Source organism: Antennarius striatus, chromosome 2 (assembly GCF_040054535.1).
Source record: "Antennarius striatus isolate MH-2024 chromosome 2, ASM4005453v1, whole genome shotgun sequence".
NCBI classification, from domain to species: domain Eukaryota; kingdom Metazoa; phylum Chordata; class Actinopteri; order Lophiiformes; family Antennariidae; genus Antennarius; species Antennarius striatus.
This window is the reverse complement of record NC_090777.1, coordinates 11,304,366-11,323,104: the sequence shown is the minus strand read 5'-3', so window position 1 is coordinate 11,323,104 and position 18,739 is coordinate 11,304,366. Positions and strand designations below refer to the sequence as shown.

General features: G+C 42.3%; 1 protein-coding gene across 2 annotated transcripts in view; it reads left to right on the top strand.

Moving 5' to 3' along the window:
* The window catches only part of mtor (mechanistic target of rapamycin kinase), an 81,163-nt gene extending 66,725 nt beyond the window's left edge, over window positions 1-14,438 (top strand). Inside the window, exons 43-58 of one of the 2 annotated variants that reach the window (XM_068328056.1) lie at window positions 22-144; window positions 548-730; window positions 1,309-1,443; window positions 5,236-5,410; window positions 6,667-6,802; window positions 6,957-7,104; window positions 11,128-11,250; window positions 11,551-11,633; window positions 11,725-11,797; window positions 11,870-11,944; window positions 12,489-12,624; window positions 12,945-13,010; window positions 13,104-13,184; window positions 13,403-13,483; window positions 13,740-13,845; window positions 13,939-14,438. In XM_068328056.1, the coding sequence (XP_068184157.1) occupies window positions 22-144; window positions 548-730; window positions 1,309-1,443; window positions 5,236-5,410; window positions 6,667-6,802; window positions 6,957-7,104; window positions 11,128-11,250; window positions 11,551-11,633; window positions 11,725-11,797; window positions 11,870-11,944; window positions 12,489-12,624; window positions 12,945-13,010; window positions 13,104-13,184; window positions 13,403-13,483; window positions 13,740-13,845; window positions 13,939-13,954 (1,740 nt within the window). In that variant the 3' untranslated portion in view covers window positions 13,955-14,438. Of the gene's footprint in view, window positions 1-21; window positions 145-547; window positions 731-1,308; window positions 1,444-5,235; window positions 5,411-6,666; window positions 6,803-6,956; window positions 7,105-11,127; window positions 11,251-11,550; window positions 11,634-11,724; window positions 11,798-11,869; window positions 11,945-12,488; window positions 12,625-12,944; window positions 13,011-13,103; window positions 13,185-13,402; window positions 13,484-13,739; window positions 13,846-13,938 lie in introns of those variants that run through there. The other variant, XR_011037383.1, reaches the window with a different exon arrangement.
* Window positions 14,439-18,739: the final 4,301 nt, after the last annotated feature.

Here is an 18,739-nt window from a genome sequence, read left to right as displayed (position 1 = left end):
TGTTGGATCCCTCCCCTCCAGGCTTTGATATACCCGCTGACTGTGGCCTCCAAGTCCACCACCACTGCTCGCCATAATGCTGCAAACAAGATCCTGAAGAACATGTGTGAACACTGCAACACTCTGGTTCAGCAGGCCATCATGGTACAGAGATTTAGACTACAGTCATCAATAAGTTTACCTTCATCCTATAATTCATTGCTTAAAACAAGGATACAATGTACTTGTCGTTCATTTTCATATTTTTGTTTAGCTTTGGTCCATAGAAGAAGAAAGCTGTATAGTTAAATATGTGCTGCAGTATTTCTGTGCTGCTGCTGTGTTAATGTGAGCATCTGTGTGAAAAGAATGAATGAATCCATTGTTGCAGAGCAAAACGTTCCTCACTGCTTCCACCAGCCAATATTTAAAGGCTTTAACAGCTTGTTTCTTATTATTGAACTTGTTGTCATAATATTGTATTTTTCATCTAGAAACTTATCAAATAAAAACATTATCCAGACACGTCAGGTATGATTGTTATTCTGATTCCTCTCTCGTCATCCAGGTGAGTGAGGAGCTCATCCGAGTGGCCATCTTGTGGCATGAGATGTGGCACGAGGGCCTTGAAGAGGCGTCACGTCTTTATTTTGGCGAGCGTAACGTCAAGGGCATGTTTGCTGTTCTCGAGCCTCTGCACGCCATGATGGAGCGAGGACCACAAACCCTCAAGGAGACATCTTTTAACCAGGTGGGTATCGGACTCGTCTCAGTTCAAGTTCTATGTACTCCAACTGCTGCTTTGTGATCTGCTCTTTGGACATTCAGTGAAAACTCCAAAACAAAGCACCAGAACATTTTGTTCCCGATTATGTTCCTTAAGAGCATTTTTACATAATATTCATGCGGTGTACCATCAGTTTAACAAGCCTAATCAGCATCATCTGAACGATCTAACATCAGTCCAAATCAGAGCTGTAAAACAACACCACCCTGAACTATGAGGAAAGGGTGAACCTTGGTATTGACTGTTAAATGAAATGCATTTATTTCATGGCCACAAATGAACTGTGCATTTTTGTGAGGCTTGTTCCTTTTGACTTTATAGCCATAAGTTATTCCAGTGGAGTATCAGATGTTTCCATTTATGCCTTTGCAGATGTTCACTCTTAAAATACAAAATACTTGATGAAGTTCTCGGTTAATCAAGTTTGATATTGGTGTTCAGCAGTAGCTTAAATTGCCCTGCTTTGGCAAACTGTTTTCCTATAATTGGATGAATCACAGTACAGAAACAGAGGGTGTTGTTTTTTCCTCTCTGTGCTGCAGGCTTATGGCAGGGACCTGATGGAGGCTCAGGACTGGTGCAGGAAGTACATGCGTTCTGGAAACGTGAAAGACCTGACGCAGGCCTGGGACCTGTACTACCACGTGTTCAGACGTATCTCCAAACAGCTGCCACAGGTGGGCTTCGATTGCCAACAGCACTTCATAAACTGCTTCATCATTATGATCAACAAGGGGCACCTACAAGTAAAAAGCAACCACGCAAACTGCTCTGAATCAGATAAATGTGGTTATGGGCTCCATGAAATATAAGACTTAGACTGAAACTACAGCTGCCATCCAACCAGTTGTGCATATCGGTGTCTATTCCTATCCACTTTCAGACGTGGTGACGTGTATTTTGACTTTCATGATTCACAAAACCAGAAAAAGCAGTCTCGTATTCCCACAAAGAAGGAATGTGATGCAGCAGATATTAGAAAATTGAAGGGAAACTACGTATTTCATTTAGTGCAAATCATTAAACAAGACACCAAAAATGTGGTGGAAAGATTCACTTTAATTAGCACAAAAATATGCACACTTCTAAGTTTCTTAATTCTTGTTTTTGCACATTAATGACCTAAACATCTCTTCTTACACTGCTTAGATATTATAGTCACAAAGTTATAATCATTATTGTTCTATTGTTATTATGACAACATCTAATAATAGTACAGGTCTATTAACATTTGTTCTGTTATCTGTACTAGTTAATAACTACAGTAATAGAATGACTGCGGATGTCAGCCGTAGTGGGCGGAGCTGTGTCGTTTAATTTGAGCACCACAAAAGGATTCTGGGAACAACTGTTTTCAGATCAGTGTGGAACATTAATTATTCAATCTTAGAGAGGAAAATCAAAAGCTTTCTCTCACGTTGACTTTCTGTCCTCATAAAACAATAAAGACAGGAAGCAGCTTGATATTTTATGCTACCGATGGTGTTTTTTTTCTGGAGCTGAAACAATAACATAAGAAACTTTCATTTTTCAGTTCGATCTTCCCTCTAGTCTGTGTCATTGTTATTTGATATCTGAGAATTTTCTGTGATTCCCACAAATGTAAACTATCTGTAAAACAGACCTGGAGTATGTGTGTGGTGTACATTCTGGGGATGTCATCATGTAAGTCTTGTCCAAACATTGTCAATGTTATCCATTAAGGTAGGAGCAAAAACCCCACAATGATGAAAACCTTTTAAATTTAAATCATGCTTTAGTGATGATTCACATCACCACTAAAACATGATGATTGTTCCGAGAACTACATCCTCCATCTTTCATCAATCAATCCATCCGTCCAACAAACAAACAAATCAGTACCATTAAAGACATGACCTCACTTTGATGAGGTAAACATTTGAGGGACATCAGGTCAACTCTCCTGCAGATTTAATTCGTGGAGTTTGTGAGTGGTAATGATTCAAACATGTTTGGGTTTGTTTTGGCCTGGGTACTCATTTGTGCTATTATCTGAAGGATAATTTCAGCCTCTCATGCAGCTAAATGTTGTGATGATGAATTGTTGCTTTATTCTGTCACTTTCTCCAGCATCTCCAAAACGCAATTAATCTGCTGAAAAACAGGAAAACAGCTGTTTCTTCAATAATTAAAGCACTTTTTATGTCACCAAAGATTCCAATAAAGTGTGTGGCTCAATACTTCAGTCTCCCAACCTTGTGGGTGTGATAATAATCATCATTTCCATGCACATGGAAACTGAGTCCCAGAAGCTGTTTTAGCTGTTTCTTTTGAGCTGAACCTGGTCTAAGATACATGTGCTTTGGTGTTTACTCAAAGTCAGTATGGTAAGTCCTGAGTAATTGGCTTCAATTTTACTTAAAGCATGTCTCACTGCTTCTGGAATGAAGATAAAATTGAAATTACTGAAATCGTCCCTTACAGCGATCATCATGTCGCTGAAAAATGACATGAAAAGTAGTTCTGTCAGGAGCTCTTCACAGCAAACGGATACAGCAATGCTATTTGACACAACGTGGCTCTGCTCTCGGAGATGTGCTCCCGCTGTGACATTACAGTAAGCACCATAAAATATGCAGCAACATAATATCATACTGCGTGCTGCAAAGAAAACACTCTCCTCTGGGGATTCAAATGGAAATAAACTGTCTCTAGGATGTGTGCCTACAGGAGATCCAGAGCAGGTTGCAGCTGTGATGAAGTAATCATATAGTGTTTGAAATTAAATAGTTCTTCTTCTTATCCTTTTGGCTTTTCCCAAACAGCCACCTAACCAGCTTGTGGTTTCCATCGAAATTCCTATTAAAAGACCTTCTTCTTCTTCTTCTTCTTTTCCTTTCGGCTTTTCCCTTCAGGGGTCACCACAGCGAATCAGTTGCCTCCATCTAACCCTGTCTTCTGCATCCTCTTCTCTCACACAAACTACCTTCATGTCCTCTTTCACTACATCCATCTTCTTCTTTTCCTTTCGGCTTTTCCCTTCAGGGGTCGCCACAGCGAATCAATTTCCTCCATCTAGCCCTGTCCTTTGAATCCTCTTCTCTCACACCAACTACCTTCATGTCTTCCCTCACTACATCCATAAACCTCCTCTTTGGTCTTCCTCTAGGCCTCCTGCCTGGCAGTTCAAAACTCAGCATCCTTCTACCAATATATTCACTATCTCTCCTCTGGACATGTCCAAACCATCTCAGTCTGGCCTCTCTGACTTTATCTCCAAAACCTCTAACATGTGCTGTCCCTCTGATGTACTCATTCCTGATCCTATCCTTCCTGGTCACTCCCAGAGAGAACCTCAGCATCTTCATCTCTGCTACCTCCAGCTCTGCCTCCTGTCTTTTCCTCAGTGACACTGTCTCTAGACCAAACAACATCGCTGGTCTCACCAGTTATTTACACCTTTCCTTTCATTTTAGCTGAAACTCTTCTATCACACATCACACCTGACACTTTCCTCCACCCGTTCCATCCTGCCTGGACACGCTTCTTCACCTCTTTTCCTCACTCTCCATTGCTCTGGACTGTTGACCATAAGTACTTAAAATCCTCCATCTTCTTGATCTCTTCTCCCTGTAACCTCACTCTTCCACTTAGGTCCCTCTCATTCACACACATGTACTCTGTCTTACTGCGGCTAACCTTCATTCCTCTCCTTTCCAGGACAAACCTCCACCACTCTAGCTTCTCCTCCACCTGTTCCCTGCTCTCACTACAGATCACAATGTCATCTGCAAACATCATAGTCCATGGAGATTCCTGTCTAACCTCGTCTGTCAGCCTGTCCATCACCATAGCAAAAAAGGGCTCAGAGCTGACCCCTGATGCAGTCCCACCTCCACCTTGAACTCCTCTGTCACACCTACAGCACACCTCACCACTGTCTTACAGTCTTCATACATGTCCTGCACTGCTCTAACATACTTCTCTGCCACTCCAGACTTCCTCATACAATACCACAGTTCCTCTCTGGGCAGCTTTCTCCAGATCTACAAAAACACAATGCAGCTCCCCCTGGCCTTCTCTGTACTCAATCAACATCCTCAAAGCAAATACTGCATCTTTAGTACTCTTTTTTGGCATGAAACCATTCTGCTGCTCACAAATACTCACTTCTGCCCTTAGTCTAGCTTCAACTACTCTTTCCCATAACTTCATTGAATGGCTCATCAGCTTTAGTCCTCTGTAAAATGAAATAGTTAAAGCCTCTCAATAACCTGCCAAAGTCAAGTTCAATTGAGATCAAATAACTGATGGGTGAATGAATACAAGCCGAAGAAAGTTTGCATATAAACCGCTTTTTGCAGTTTGATATCTTAGTTTGGATATGAGCTCACAGCATAGTTCAATAGTGCAGGGTGTAAGCTGTTTTGGGTTTGCAGTTGTATCATCCTACCAACTAGTCTTGACTTTTTTCCTCTTGTGCTCACCCATTCCCCCTTTCCACTCAGCTGACCTCCCTGGAGCTACAATACGTGTCTCCAAAGCTGCTGATGTGCCGGGACCTGGAGCTGGCCGTACCAGGCACCTATGATCCCAACCAGCCCATTATCCGCATCCAGTCCATTGCTCCCTCCCTGCAGGTCATCACCTCCAAGCAGCGCCCACGTAAACTCACCATCATGGGTAAGATTGGGAGAAAATTGTACATGCATGAACCTATTAAATTTGAAAAACAGTTCAAAGAAAAATTTGTAGTCAGAGTAATAATCTCTCTGCTGGCATGTACATGAGAATGTTTGGTAACTTAACCAAAGCAACAAAATGCCTGTGGCTGCAATTTATTCAGAAGCTATCAGTGATGACAAAGTTCAATGTGTGCAAGTAACACCAGATAGAAAACAATTACAAATAATATCAAACTTTTAATTAAATTAATATCAAAAATACCCCAAAAAGGATTTAAAATGTATACCTGTTGCCTTTTGTGTACCTCAAGAGAAATAGTGCTTTCAGGCAAAGGTTGAATACCCTGGTCCCATCCAACAGTATCTACTGCCTTTCTCTTACATCTTGTGTCAGTCTCTGCTTTGTTGTTCACATAAAAACTGAAGTTGCCTTAAAAAATGATATTCTTAAAATACTAAAAGTAGCTCTCAGCTACCACATGAACCACATGTGCTTCTCGCTGCATCATTTTAACTCTGCACAACGTGATGCCTGCACCTGATGTACCCCATTAGTGTTACACAAGACACTCTGTAAAAGACAGGAGCCAATAAATCAACTGACACCTGAAGCCAGGCTTTAGATTAAGACCTGTCATCACTGCAGGCTTAGATTTACTGTTGGCGCTCTGCTGCCCTTACTGGGAATGGACTGGAGACTGTTTTGTTTCACTGGATGCACAGATTGCCCCTGTAAAGGTGGGATGATCATGTTGGTGTAACTCTATTAGTCGTAGGACATACTAAGTCCAGACAGTAGAGCATTGTTTGTGTGGCATCATAAGTCGTACTGAAAATGAGATTTTGCTCTGGAGAAGTGAGTTAATGTTACTTTGGGCTCGGCAGGAATTAAAATTTTCCACTTCACTTGCGAAAACCACGATGCCTGGCACACCATCAGGGATTGAACTTCACCTCAACTTTAGGGCTGTTAAAGGTCAGCATTCATTCTGCTGCACAATCACAACAGGGTTCTTCTCTTTATGGTCCATAAAGTGAGGGATTATTGGGATGAAGCCTACTGTACGAGTGATGTGGTTCATATGAAGTCATTTACTGCCTGCTCTAACTCACTACATATCACTTTTGGAGAAAGCAGTGGGGATGCAGCTGTGCAGCAGCAGCAGGAGAGCTCTCTGCCAGTGCTGCCAGATCCAGAAAATGCTCCTTACAGTACATAATACCTTCTCTGTTGTTTTGTGGCGCCCACTGCAGGCAGCAACGGCCACGAGTTCATGTTCCTGTTGAAGGGCCATGAGGACCTGAGGCAAGACGAGAGAGTCATGCAGCTCTTTGGTCTGGTCAACACTCTGCTGGCCAACGACCCGGCATCCTTACGCAAGAACCTCAGGTCAGGGTCAAATCATCTTCACAAATACACACATGCCTTGAGTTCATTTCACACACACTAAGCACAATAACCATACACTCTCACAGTCAGGAATATGATGCTGATTGAGAGAAGTGAGGAAGCCTTCACGAGTCGTTTGTTTTCCTTTCACTAGCATTCAGCGCTACGCGGTGATCCCGCTGTCCACCAACTCAGGTCTGATTGGTTGGGTGCCCCACTGTGACACGCTGCACGCCCTCATCAGAGACTACAGAGAGAAGAAAAAGATTCTGCTCAATATCGAGCATCGCATCATGCTCAGGGTGAGGAGCCACTGACTAATGTGTTAGCGTACTTTTTACGTTTTAAAAAAAGAAAACACTGCGTATTTCCTATACAGTATTTTCCGCACTATAAGGCGCACCTAAAAGCCCATAATTTTCTCATAATCCTGTAGTGCTTCTGATAATCCGATGCGCCTTATATGTGGATTAATATTGGTTAAAAACAAGATCGCTGAAAAAAAGCCGGCAGTCATGTTGCACTGAGCCACCAGGGGCACCCTCACAAGGCACTACGTCCCCTAACAACGGTAGTCAAGGGGCGTCACCCAAGTGCCTGCTCTCACTGACCTGCTGTCTGACGGCAGAGCAGCCTGCGGAGAACACCGGTGACTGGCAACGATAACGTTGAAAAACATTGGGAATTTTCAACAATTCCACTAATAAAGTTTGACCGACTGACTGATCTCAGTATTTTACAACTACTGTGGCGCCGGAAATAACCCACTTTAAACTTAATCGGTCTAAAAAATACCATTGTCGAGTGTCAGTGCTGTAATCTGGTATCTAGTCACGGTCCATTCTCAGTCTGCGGAAACATGGAGAAACTGGTGTAAAGGTGAATGAAAGACCCTCAAAGCTGAACTTCCATCCGCTTCAGCAATTTTAAGAGCTGAGTCACTGCTAGACAAAGACGCCTGGTGTGCTGCAATTGATTTGCAAATGTAGTTGATACCTGAGGCCCCGTCCACATGATGCCGTAACTTTTTGAAAATGCAACTTTTTTTTACCCGGCATTGAAAACGATTCGCGTCCACACGACAGCGTTTTCAAAAAAATCTCCGTGCACACGTAAAAGCATCAGTGTATCAGTGATCAACATGTGTATAAGCAAAACAACTCCAAGAACGACTGGAGAGACGACCGGCACGTGTGGAAATTCACGCATTTCCTCTTGAAGGACAACCTTCATCACAGAGTTCTCCCACCAGCAGACAGCGTGTCCCGGTCTGACCCAGAACTGGCGTCGGCGTCTTTGGCGAGGAACGTGAATGAATGAATGAATGAATAAATACATATAAAAACCTTTTGACACATAAATAAAGAAACAGACGAACAAATATTTAAGTGCAAAGCATGTTTATCAACGCATCTTTGACGTGGAGCTGTTATACATCAGAAAATAGCCGGTTTTAGCTCCGTTTGTTCATGTAGGTACGGGTCACATGCATGACGTCACAGCGGTTTTCGTCCCAGTGACACGCCCCCCGGATAAAAAAAGGTTGTGGATACAGCGTCTACACGACAACGCAGACCCAGCGTTTTCAAAAAACACCCACCTTGACCAGCGTTTTCAAAAAGTTGCGTTTTCGTTCCAGATATCTGCGTTTTCGTGTGGACGGAAGGCGTAAACGTAACAAAAAGGTTGCGTTTTCAAAAAGTTCCGGCATCGTGTGGACGGGGCCTGAAACAACACGTTACTGGGGGGAGCGCATTCTGGCTTGTGTATTCTGTCTGCAGCGACGTGCTGTGAGATTCACGGCGGTGAGACGTTAAAGTCAGTTCTAGGAGTAAAACAGCGTCATATTTGCCAGTAAATTAGCAGCCTGACATTAAAAACTAATTAAACAATTATTTAGGACACACAGCAGCAAATAGCTGCACCTCACCTCCGACTGGACTACCAATCGATCGAAACAATATTTAATTAATAAACGAAGACGAACGTCGGAGCTTAAATATCTGCTTCGAACTTCAGATCAGGAAATAATCCGCCCTGTTCGCACTGAGTGGTCCACTGTAATGAATTTAACCAGTTTTTAATGTCAGATTTTTTAATATGGCGTATTTTGCCAGACAGAGTGGCAAATACGCTGTTTTGTCTGGCTCATAGAACTGACTTTTGCGTCGGTGCCTCACCTCCGTGAACCTCACCACACGTCACTGAGAGCTATAGAAATAAAATCTAATTTGACTATGTTTTAGATAATTTTGTACAACAGTATTTTGTAGTACTTTTATCAGTAAATCTCAGCAGCTAAGGAAAAAACCCATGCATGTTGACTTCTTTCTAAGATGGCAAAGTGATCTAGTGATCAGGTTTTCCTTGGTGAGGCTCAGAATGGCCTCATTGGCATAACAACAGGGGGCCATTCACAGCTGATCAAAGGTACTCAGTCATGAATGCTCTATCTAGTGGACAGATAGCGCTACTACACTACAGCCATTCGTTTTTTAAATCTAGTTTAATTTTTTTATTATATGCGCCTTATAATCCGGTGCGCCTTATATATGAAATAAACTATAAAATAACCAGTTCATTAAAGGTACACCTTATAATCCAGTGCGCCTTATAGTGCAGAAAAATACTGTACCCGCAGTTTTCATCACCTATTAACTTGTGATATTTTTTACCTCCTTATTTATGTATAATTGAGCCTCTGCGTTGCGTGTAGGTAATTACTGAAGAGCAACAGTTGGTCTTGCTGATGAAAGGTTTGTAAATCTGTCATCTTCATATATGATGTCCATACTAAATACTAAATAGATTCATCAAAGCTGAAGAAGCATCTGTTTCCAATGATGATCCTGATGAATACCAATCACTCTATAATGAAAATACATTCTCCGGTCCTTAATTGTCAGAAATGAATTGCATACCTCTGCTTCAGAAAGCTTTATTAGACACACACACGCACACACACACACACACACACACACACACACACACACACACACACACACACACACACACACACACACACACACACACACACACACACACACACACCTAATCGTCCTCACTAAATCGTCCTCACTGAAGCATCAGTACAGGAAGCGAAGCAGCCTCAGATGACTCATGGGAGGAGAGAAGGAACACGTTAGGACACTGAGGGAGGTGTAATTACAAACACAGACAGAGGCATCAGGGCCAAAGAGAAATGTCAAGGCTCCGCAAGTGCAGGCTGAAGATCAAGTGACTGGTCCACAATGAGATGGTGACATCATGTGAACCAGGATTCATGGGCTAATGGGATAAAAAACAACCAGTCAGACTGTGAGGACCTGCAGGAAATGTCACTCAAAAGCTACAAGCATTATCAGATTTTCTTTTTGAAAACTGACCTGGGGTCTGTTGAACAGGTCGTTTCACCCATAATAATGAAAACTTTACCAAAATACAATCCGTGTTCTGACTTCAGTTAAATAACGAACAACAAACGGAAGGAATTAAACCATGAATGGATGCTATCCTTGAACAAATGTTATGATGGCAGAATTTAAATGGACTTTATGGTTTCAGTTCAGTTTCAATCTCCAAATAGCAGTGTGTGAAGTCTACCAGTCAGTCAGTCAGTCAGTCAAGCTATCCACCAGATTTAGATCAAATGTGAGGAAGGTGGGAGTGAGATGATGAAGAATGACACTGTTGTTCTGTGACCCAGAACCCAACACCATCACTAAAGCTTTGTTCTAGCTGTACGGGTACTCACCTGCAGGGACCCCATGTTGGCTCTGAAGTTGAGCTCCTATTAAGGTTTGTTGCTGTAATGGATCAGATTGCGTGCAATTAAATTTTTCCATGCGTTGCAGTATTAATATAATTTAGTTGTAATTGTAGCAACATGCACAATATATCTATTGTGTGTATTAACTTCACTACTCTTTCGTAGGTAATATTATAGTTTAATATTCAAACACATAGCTGTGAGCTACTGTGTGAAGAATGATTAATATGTTAATCATCTTTTGGAGTGTGTATTGCGTAGCAGCACTCCTGTAGACTTAAATGAGATCACGCTTGAAGCTTGGAAATTTTGAACAATTACTTACATGTTGGAGGAGATCCAGGCAGAAAACAAACAGCATTCTTGTAATGCATTCACTGTCCTATGTCTTACATGTTGCTGTTGTCCACGGCTCCCTGGTGTCTTTATAAACCCCTTGATATCTGTGGACCATTTCTGTTTTATTTGAAAAGAAAAATTCACTCTTATGCACTTCGGGTTTTTTTACCCACTGCTTGGTGTGTTGCTTACATGTGGAGGGCGTGTTATGTTTCAGATGGCCCCAGACTACGACCACCTGACACTGATGGAGAAGGTGGAGGTGTTTGAGCACGCTGTCAACAACACGGCTGGAGATGACCTGGCAAAGCTCCTGTGGCTCAAGAGCCCCAGCTCTGAGGTGAGATGCTGGGCTCCTTTTACGGTTCAGGAAAGGCGTATTCAGCGTTTCATGTGCGAAAGGGAAGGGAAAATGTTATTTTAATGATAATAATTTTTCTATTCATTGATTAAAATATACAAACTACTCTTGAACACTCAGACCTTCAAATCGAGTCCATGTAATACGTAACTGTTGTGTCACATGTTCAAGTGGAAATCTGTCTCCAGCAGCCTTCAGGAGGTTTTCATTTTGAATAATGCACTACTGTAACGCTCTCAGCTAGAAAAGCTCTCTTACGCAGAGGTTTGTCTCCTTCAGGTGTGGTTTGACAGAAGGACCAATTACACCCGCTCCCTCGCTGTGATGTCCATGGTGGGCTATATCCTTGGACTGGGGGACAGGTGAGATCTGCTGCAAAAACAAGTCTTCATCTATTTTGTGTACACTAAATAATGTAAGAGCCAATAAGGAGACACTGCTTGTATCCTGAAGGCATCCTTCCAACCTGATGTTGGACCGGTTAAGTGGCAAGATTCTGCACATTGATTTTGGAGACTGTTTTGAGGTCAGGAGGTTTCCTTTCAGTGATTTTATTTTCAATTTCCCAGCGACTGACTGTCATTGAAACCTTCAACAGGTTGCCATGACCAGAGAGAAGTTCCCTGAAAAGATCCCATTCAGACTGACCAGGATGCTGACCAATGCCATGGAGGTACCAGCTCTGTGTTCATATGCTGCCATCCACATTTGATTTTGTGTGCAAAAGCCAGAAAAGTGTTCACATCAGCTCGGAAGTCAGAAAAAGAAACATTTTGGAGGAGTTGGTATTTTTCCTGATTCATCAAAGCACCCCCCATGAAGCAGACACCAACTGACTGAAAGCGAATGCTGTCTCAGAGCGGCTTCTTCTATGTTTTTTACATTTAAGTCAAAATGATAATTAATCTTTTCCAACTGTGCACAGCTGGGAGCCATGACTCACTGCACCTTTTATTTAATGAGTCAAGAAGAAATGAATGCAGTGACAAACTGATTTGATCACAAGTGGTTGTAGTTGCATCATCACTGAAAGGAATGACCGAAAAATGTTTTGTCTGAACTTCAGATATACGTGTAATTAATTTGTCAATATGGGGTTTACCACCAACAAAACACCAGGTTGGACTCGAAATTACAAAATACATTGACCCAATACATTTCAGATGTGGGGAAAGCTTTGTCTCCTTCAGTAAGGTTTGTCTCTGATTGGCTGCCAGGTGACTGGTTTGGACGGGAACTACCGGATCACCTGCCACACAGTGATGGAGGTGCTGAGGGAGCACCGGGACAGCGTCATGGCCGTGCTGGAGGCCTTCGTCTACGACCCGCTGCTCAACTGGAGGCTCATGGACAGTAAGCGACCCTCAGCCGGCCGCTGTCATCTTCGTTGACTTTCTTTCCTCTTGCCTCCTTTTTTAAATCGTCACACATGAACATAGAGTTCGGTAAACATTCGTCTTGCAGCAGAAACACGGCTGGGTGGGTGTTGTCTGTCGGTGGGGTGAGACGTTTTCAACAAATCAGCTTTTTGTTTTTCAGAAGTACAGTAGTTATAAAGGCTAAAAAACAAAGCTTCATTTTTGTGCATTTTAAAAATGAGTGCAGCACATGATGAATACAATATAAACTGTAGAGGAAAAAAAAAATCCTTGTTCTCACACATTTCCCTCCAGCGAACACCAAAGGCAACAAGCGTTCCCGCACCAGGACCGACTCGTACACCGCCGGACAGTCAGTGGGTGAGTCTGGGCACGAACTGTGGCTCCTGCCTCCGCACTCCTGTTTAATAATGTATGAATGGACTTAAATCCGTGACTGTTGTGTCCTCACAGAGGCCCTTGAGGGAATAGACCTTGGAGAGACCACACACAAGAAACCAGGGACCACGGTGCCTGAGTCCATTCACTCCTTCAGTAAGTCACCATTTCCTTCTGTGCTCTTCTTTTTCATCTCTTGCTGCTCATTTTACCACGAAAAGCAAGCTCTCCGGCTGTCATGAGTAATCGCTACATCTGCCATGGTACTGCGAGGCAGCACTTATGTCCAATTTCCGTGAACTGCAGAGAGACAAAGAGCTTTTGAGTTTCCTTAGATTGTCAGTATTTGATGTCAGGATGTGTGTATTTTGTAGTTGGGGACGGTTTGGTTCAACCTGAGGCACTCAACAAAAAGGCCATTCAAATTATCAACAGAGTCAGAGACAAACTTACAGGTAACGTCTGCAGCACTCAACAAGCACCAGCACGCACACACAAATAGGGTCAAAACTTGTCTGCTGGTGGATTCTTTTTTGCCAAGACCTTTTCTGGAGCTAATTCAGATGTTAGCAGCATTGTTAAACCTCCTCGGGTCGAAGGAGACACAAGTCAGTTCATCATACTGCAGAAATTCCTACAATAAAACATTGACTGAAAACTGAAGTTGTGGAATTAAAGTCTAAGTATTGTGATGCTGTTTCCTCCTCGTAGGTCGAGACTTCTCTCATGACGAGACGCTGGATGTGCCGACACAAGTGGAGCTGCTGATCAAACAGGCCACGTCACACGAAAACCTGTGCCAGTGCTACATCGGATGGTCTGTCATAATGAGACTTCCTTTTGCTTTAACTATTTAGAACAGCCAGAGGTTTTTTCTGGTTTGACTGACTCGGCTTTTTTCTTTCTCCAGGTGTCCATTCTGGTGAAGATCTGTCTCCTGCATCCAGGCTTAGACTTCAGTTTTTTCACCGATGAATTAGGAAGAAGTATGGAATGTACGGAACAGAATTTTTTTATTATTATATTGTTATTAATATTATTATTATTATTATTATTGGTAAATGATGCAATTTTCCAATGATATGTTTTTATGTTTTATGAGAAAATGTCCTGTTGATTATAATTTACCTCAAAATGTCATCATGAATTCGTTTAAATTTCCTCTCCCTCATATTTGCTCGAATGTCTATTCTATGATCACATCACAATAATGAATATTTCTTACTTCATAGAAATCCAGAAGTCTGTTGTCATTTTGTTTATTAATAAATGTAATAATGGCAGTTTACAATAAGACAGTCAGCTTTTAACTGATTAAATATTCTTTATTAATGAGATCAGACATGATTTGAGATGACCATACTGTGCTGTACGGACATTTGTGTGCCAATAAACCCTGTACAGAAACCACTGTGATTGAATCGTGTTCCTTTAACTGCAGCTCTTTTACATTTTGCAGTAAAAATTGAAGCATGTTTTTGAAATCTGATAGAAAAGTTAAAGAACCCCTACTGTCGCTCCATTTGTGTTTCTTCTGGTTCCCACAGAGGGCACTCTGACTCCTAACATGATCCTTCTCCATCATCTGCCCTCTTGAACCAGTGAAGATCCACCCCACCCGCCGACCAGAACAGAAACAGAAACACTTAGGATTTTGAATATCCTTTCTTCACACTGATGCAACACAGCTTGTGATATATTCATCCTCCTTCAAAATGCGGGACGTAATAGTCATTGACAGAAACAAAACTCATTCAAATGGAGTCGATGGCAGCAGAGACTACCTTTAATTTGGTTTCCTGTTGTCTTATCCTGTCAACCTGAGGTAGCCTCCTAACTCGTGCTCATTGTTATTCCCAGCTTCTTCCTCTGTTTCTTACTTCCATGCGTCCTCCTCTGAAGGTTAATTACTTATAGATAGTTAAGGACTACAGATCAACAAAAAGCAACCCATTGATCTCGTCACAGCCAAGCTCAGCTCTGCAATGTCACACCCGTTACGCATTGGAACACAGGCCTGGTGATTATCTGTTCATATCGATCAGTTCCACCTCTGTTTGCCTTCGTCGTCCTCACAGATTTTTTCTTTCGCTTCTCTTTTCACTGTTTCTTCCCTCCTGCTGCCAAAAAGCTCATTACACAAAATGTTACTATCCATAGTCTGTGCCACCTTTTTCATTAAGTCCTTTTCACCCATCTAATGTGTTTGTATTTTTTCAGTTTCTCCACTCTGTTGTGGGGCATCTGAGTCAATACCTCACGTTAAATAGGCTGCATTGATTGGGAGAGGGATTTAGCTGTTTACCAACTGTGGAAATGGGTGAGTGCTGCAACAAAACACTGCCAGACTCTATGGAGCAAGTCAATGCTAACAAATGGCACTCATTGGGAGACAATGAGGGAAGGTGAAGGCTTTGGCAGCTGAGGCTGCGGATGCAGCAGTCCATGCTCCATCAACCTTTAAAGTTGTCACATGAAGCCGTCCAGGCCCGACACCAGGAGGCATGATGGGATGCAGCGGTGTTTTAGTGGTGGTAGAACTCTCCTTAACTTGGATCCAGGCCCTTTCCTCTTGCATGTTGCTGTTTGCTCCATCTTAGTGCTTTGTTCCTCCCTTCTGGAGTCATCCCCCTTCCTTCTACCATCTTTAGCTTCTCATGATGTCTAGTGCTTTGAAATTGCTCTCTGTGTCTCATGTGTTTGGAATGAATTCACACAAACCAAAGATCACAGCTGAGTCATAGAAGATATTAATATTCCAGTCCTCGAATCAACTTGATCCAACTTGACTTGTGTATAAAGAACATTTTAGGTCCTCCAAGTTACTGCCTGAGAAGAAGCTTTGTGATCACGGATAGGTCAAAACATTTCACTGAATAAACTGGTTTTGTTGTATAAAGTTAGTACATCTCTTTTAAGGTCAAGTGAAATTCAGACATTAAATTGCAAACACTGAAAAAGCAGCACAATTCTCAAAACTCACAGGCTACTCTGAAGCAACAGGTGTTCACTTTGGCTTGATGGAGCAAATTACAAATGGTAAAGCTTTTGTAAAATTGTATGAGCTCAGGTATGAAGGAGATGGAAGCTACAGGGTGGGGTCTCAAAATGCATCCACATTTCAGCCTCTAGATGGAAGCTTTGTAGGACATCAATTCCCTCCTGTGCTTCTCTACGGTTGAGGCTTTGTCTCTCATACTACACAACCTCCCCCGGGGTCTTTCTCTCTGGATTGGCCTACAAGAAAGAGACAGCCGAAGACGGAGGAGAAATTGATGCAGCTCAGGAGTTGTTTAAAGATGTGACCTGCAGCATGGACTTTGGCTGTCTGTGCATTGCAGTGTAAAGACTGTACTGATGAACCTGACAGCAGTTTAACCCGCCTGAGATCAGCTGCTCTCTAAGGAGGCTTCAAACATGTTCCCCTTACAGCTTTAGCCTTGTTTACTCTGCCTGTTATGGCTCCCTAGCTAGAATCTGAGATGTGTGAGGAAAGATCGTGAGTAATCACCTGTTTGTCAGAGTGCAACGAACCAAATCTTAAGCACAAAATTAAAATTGTTAGCATCAAGAAATTATATTCTATTTGATGTGCTGTAAACACAATCTGAGCAGACCAAGGGTGGACAAAGTGGAACAAACTTGAAAAGGGGATTTTTAACTGAATGCAGCTCCAAATGGCTCCATGAGGTAATAAAGCGCTTGAAATATAACCAGTTTAATACCTGGTGACATGAGCAAATGGCTCACCATATGCTCCATTATGCATTGACCAACTCTCCTTCTCTGTGATGATTTCTACTGAAACACTTGTAACTACTGGGAAGGACTGTCTCTGACTGTAACCATGAACCACTGAGAGCATCATTTATCGACTAATAAAACCCAGAAGCTCTGACACATGACAGCTTTGGTGTAGACTGCATTTCTTTCCTCTGGGGATGCTTTGTTGTTTTGTGATAAAGAGGAGGAGGTTGAGACAGAAGTTCATCCAGCAGTGACTGAACTGGTGATGATAGAGCTAGAACATTTGTTGATAAGGCTGGGACTATTCAGGACATGCATAGGTTACATGAGCTCAAACTACCTGGTGCACTACTGCCACCCACTGGGGATCAGCAGTCACACAAACCAACTGCACGAATGGACATCTACAGTAGTTGCCAGCACATTCTTTAATCCAAACTCAGCAGGATTACTGAAAACATACAAGACTGACTTACATCGAAATTGGCATAAAAATGTAAAAACTAACTCCGTAAAAGAAAGAGTGGGTCATTGACATGTCACACTGTTTAATTTTCTGCCAGTTTTGGTGAAATGTGTTCCTGACAGAGCAAAGGAAAGGCTGTTGTTCAAACACATTCTCTCACTGGTGGTGGTGAGGAGGGACAGGCCTGTTCCATCCCATAAGCAATGCAGACACACATTCCATAGCGTCCTGTAGATTCTGTCAAACTCGGGGCGGCTGTGACTCGAGAGGCCAAGCAAACCTTTTACTAATTGGAAAGCTGATTTGACCCTGGTCGGGGTGTCGAGCCCCCAGTTGCTCTTTGTGACTCGTCCGTTTGTGTCTGCGTGTTGAAGTGAACGGCTGAGCAGCGCTGCAGCCCGGATGGAGATGAGAGAGACTGGGGAAGTGTAGAAAAACAGGATAATGAGAAATGGGCTCCACAGACACAAGTCTGTTCACCACTGACACACTTTTAGAGCGCCTTCTTAACACTTAAGCTATTCACAAACACACGTTGAATTAAGTCTCTGTGTGTCACAGACGTATCAAGGCTGCAATTTCACATTTGCATATGACAGAAAGGTGGACTAGCTGCTCTTGTAAGGCTGTTCTGGTTTTCAATGATTTAGTAGTTGTGGGAAAATGAAGGTAAAATTACACTTCAAGTGGTTTCAGAATTGTTGAACTGCCTTTATCTTAAATCTGAAAACCCATTTCCATTGTGCAAACGGGGTAACCAGGATGACGTTATGGGGAGCGCAATGACAAGTCAGAATGATTGCTGTAACAGGAGACTGCTGTGGCCTTTAGAGCTGCATCCTGCAAGTTAGATTTATTATCTCTGCTGAGGAGTTCATGTTTTCAGCCTTGTTCACTTGAGGATTTTTCCCCAGGATTATGCAAATATTTCTGAACAGATTTCCCTGAAACATGGTTGTTAGAATAAACCTCATTAAATATTGGTGCAGTTCTGGATAAAGGAGTACGTTCATGGTTTTGTTCCTGATTAGTTCTCAAGTTCTTCATGAGAAAAAAGTATCTCTGGGGTTGGTATCATGAGTGTGTGCAATTTGATATGGATCCAAATCAAAATCTGGAGCTGTCAGATTTAATCTAATCAGTTATTATAAAACCGGTGACCTTAAATTATGGTTTCCGGGTAATGAGTTTGACTTTGGATAAAGCATGAAGAAATTAAAGGGCACTGGTCTTTACTGGAGGGACGTGTTTTACTGTTGCTGTAGTTACATTATTGTTGGCTGACAGAAAATTCTACTAACAACACACAGAGGAAGTGGCTTGAATCTTATATTAAAATTCTTCATCTGATTTTGTTGTTTTTGCTCTTGCTCTTTTTTTCTGGGGTTTTTTAACACACACACACACACACACACACACACACACACACACACACACACACACACACACACACACACACACACACACACACCAATACAAGCTAGATCAACTGAGTCTC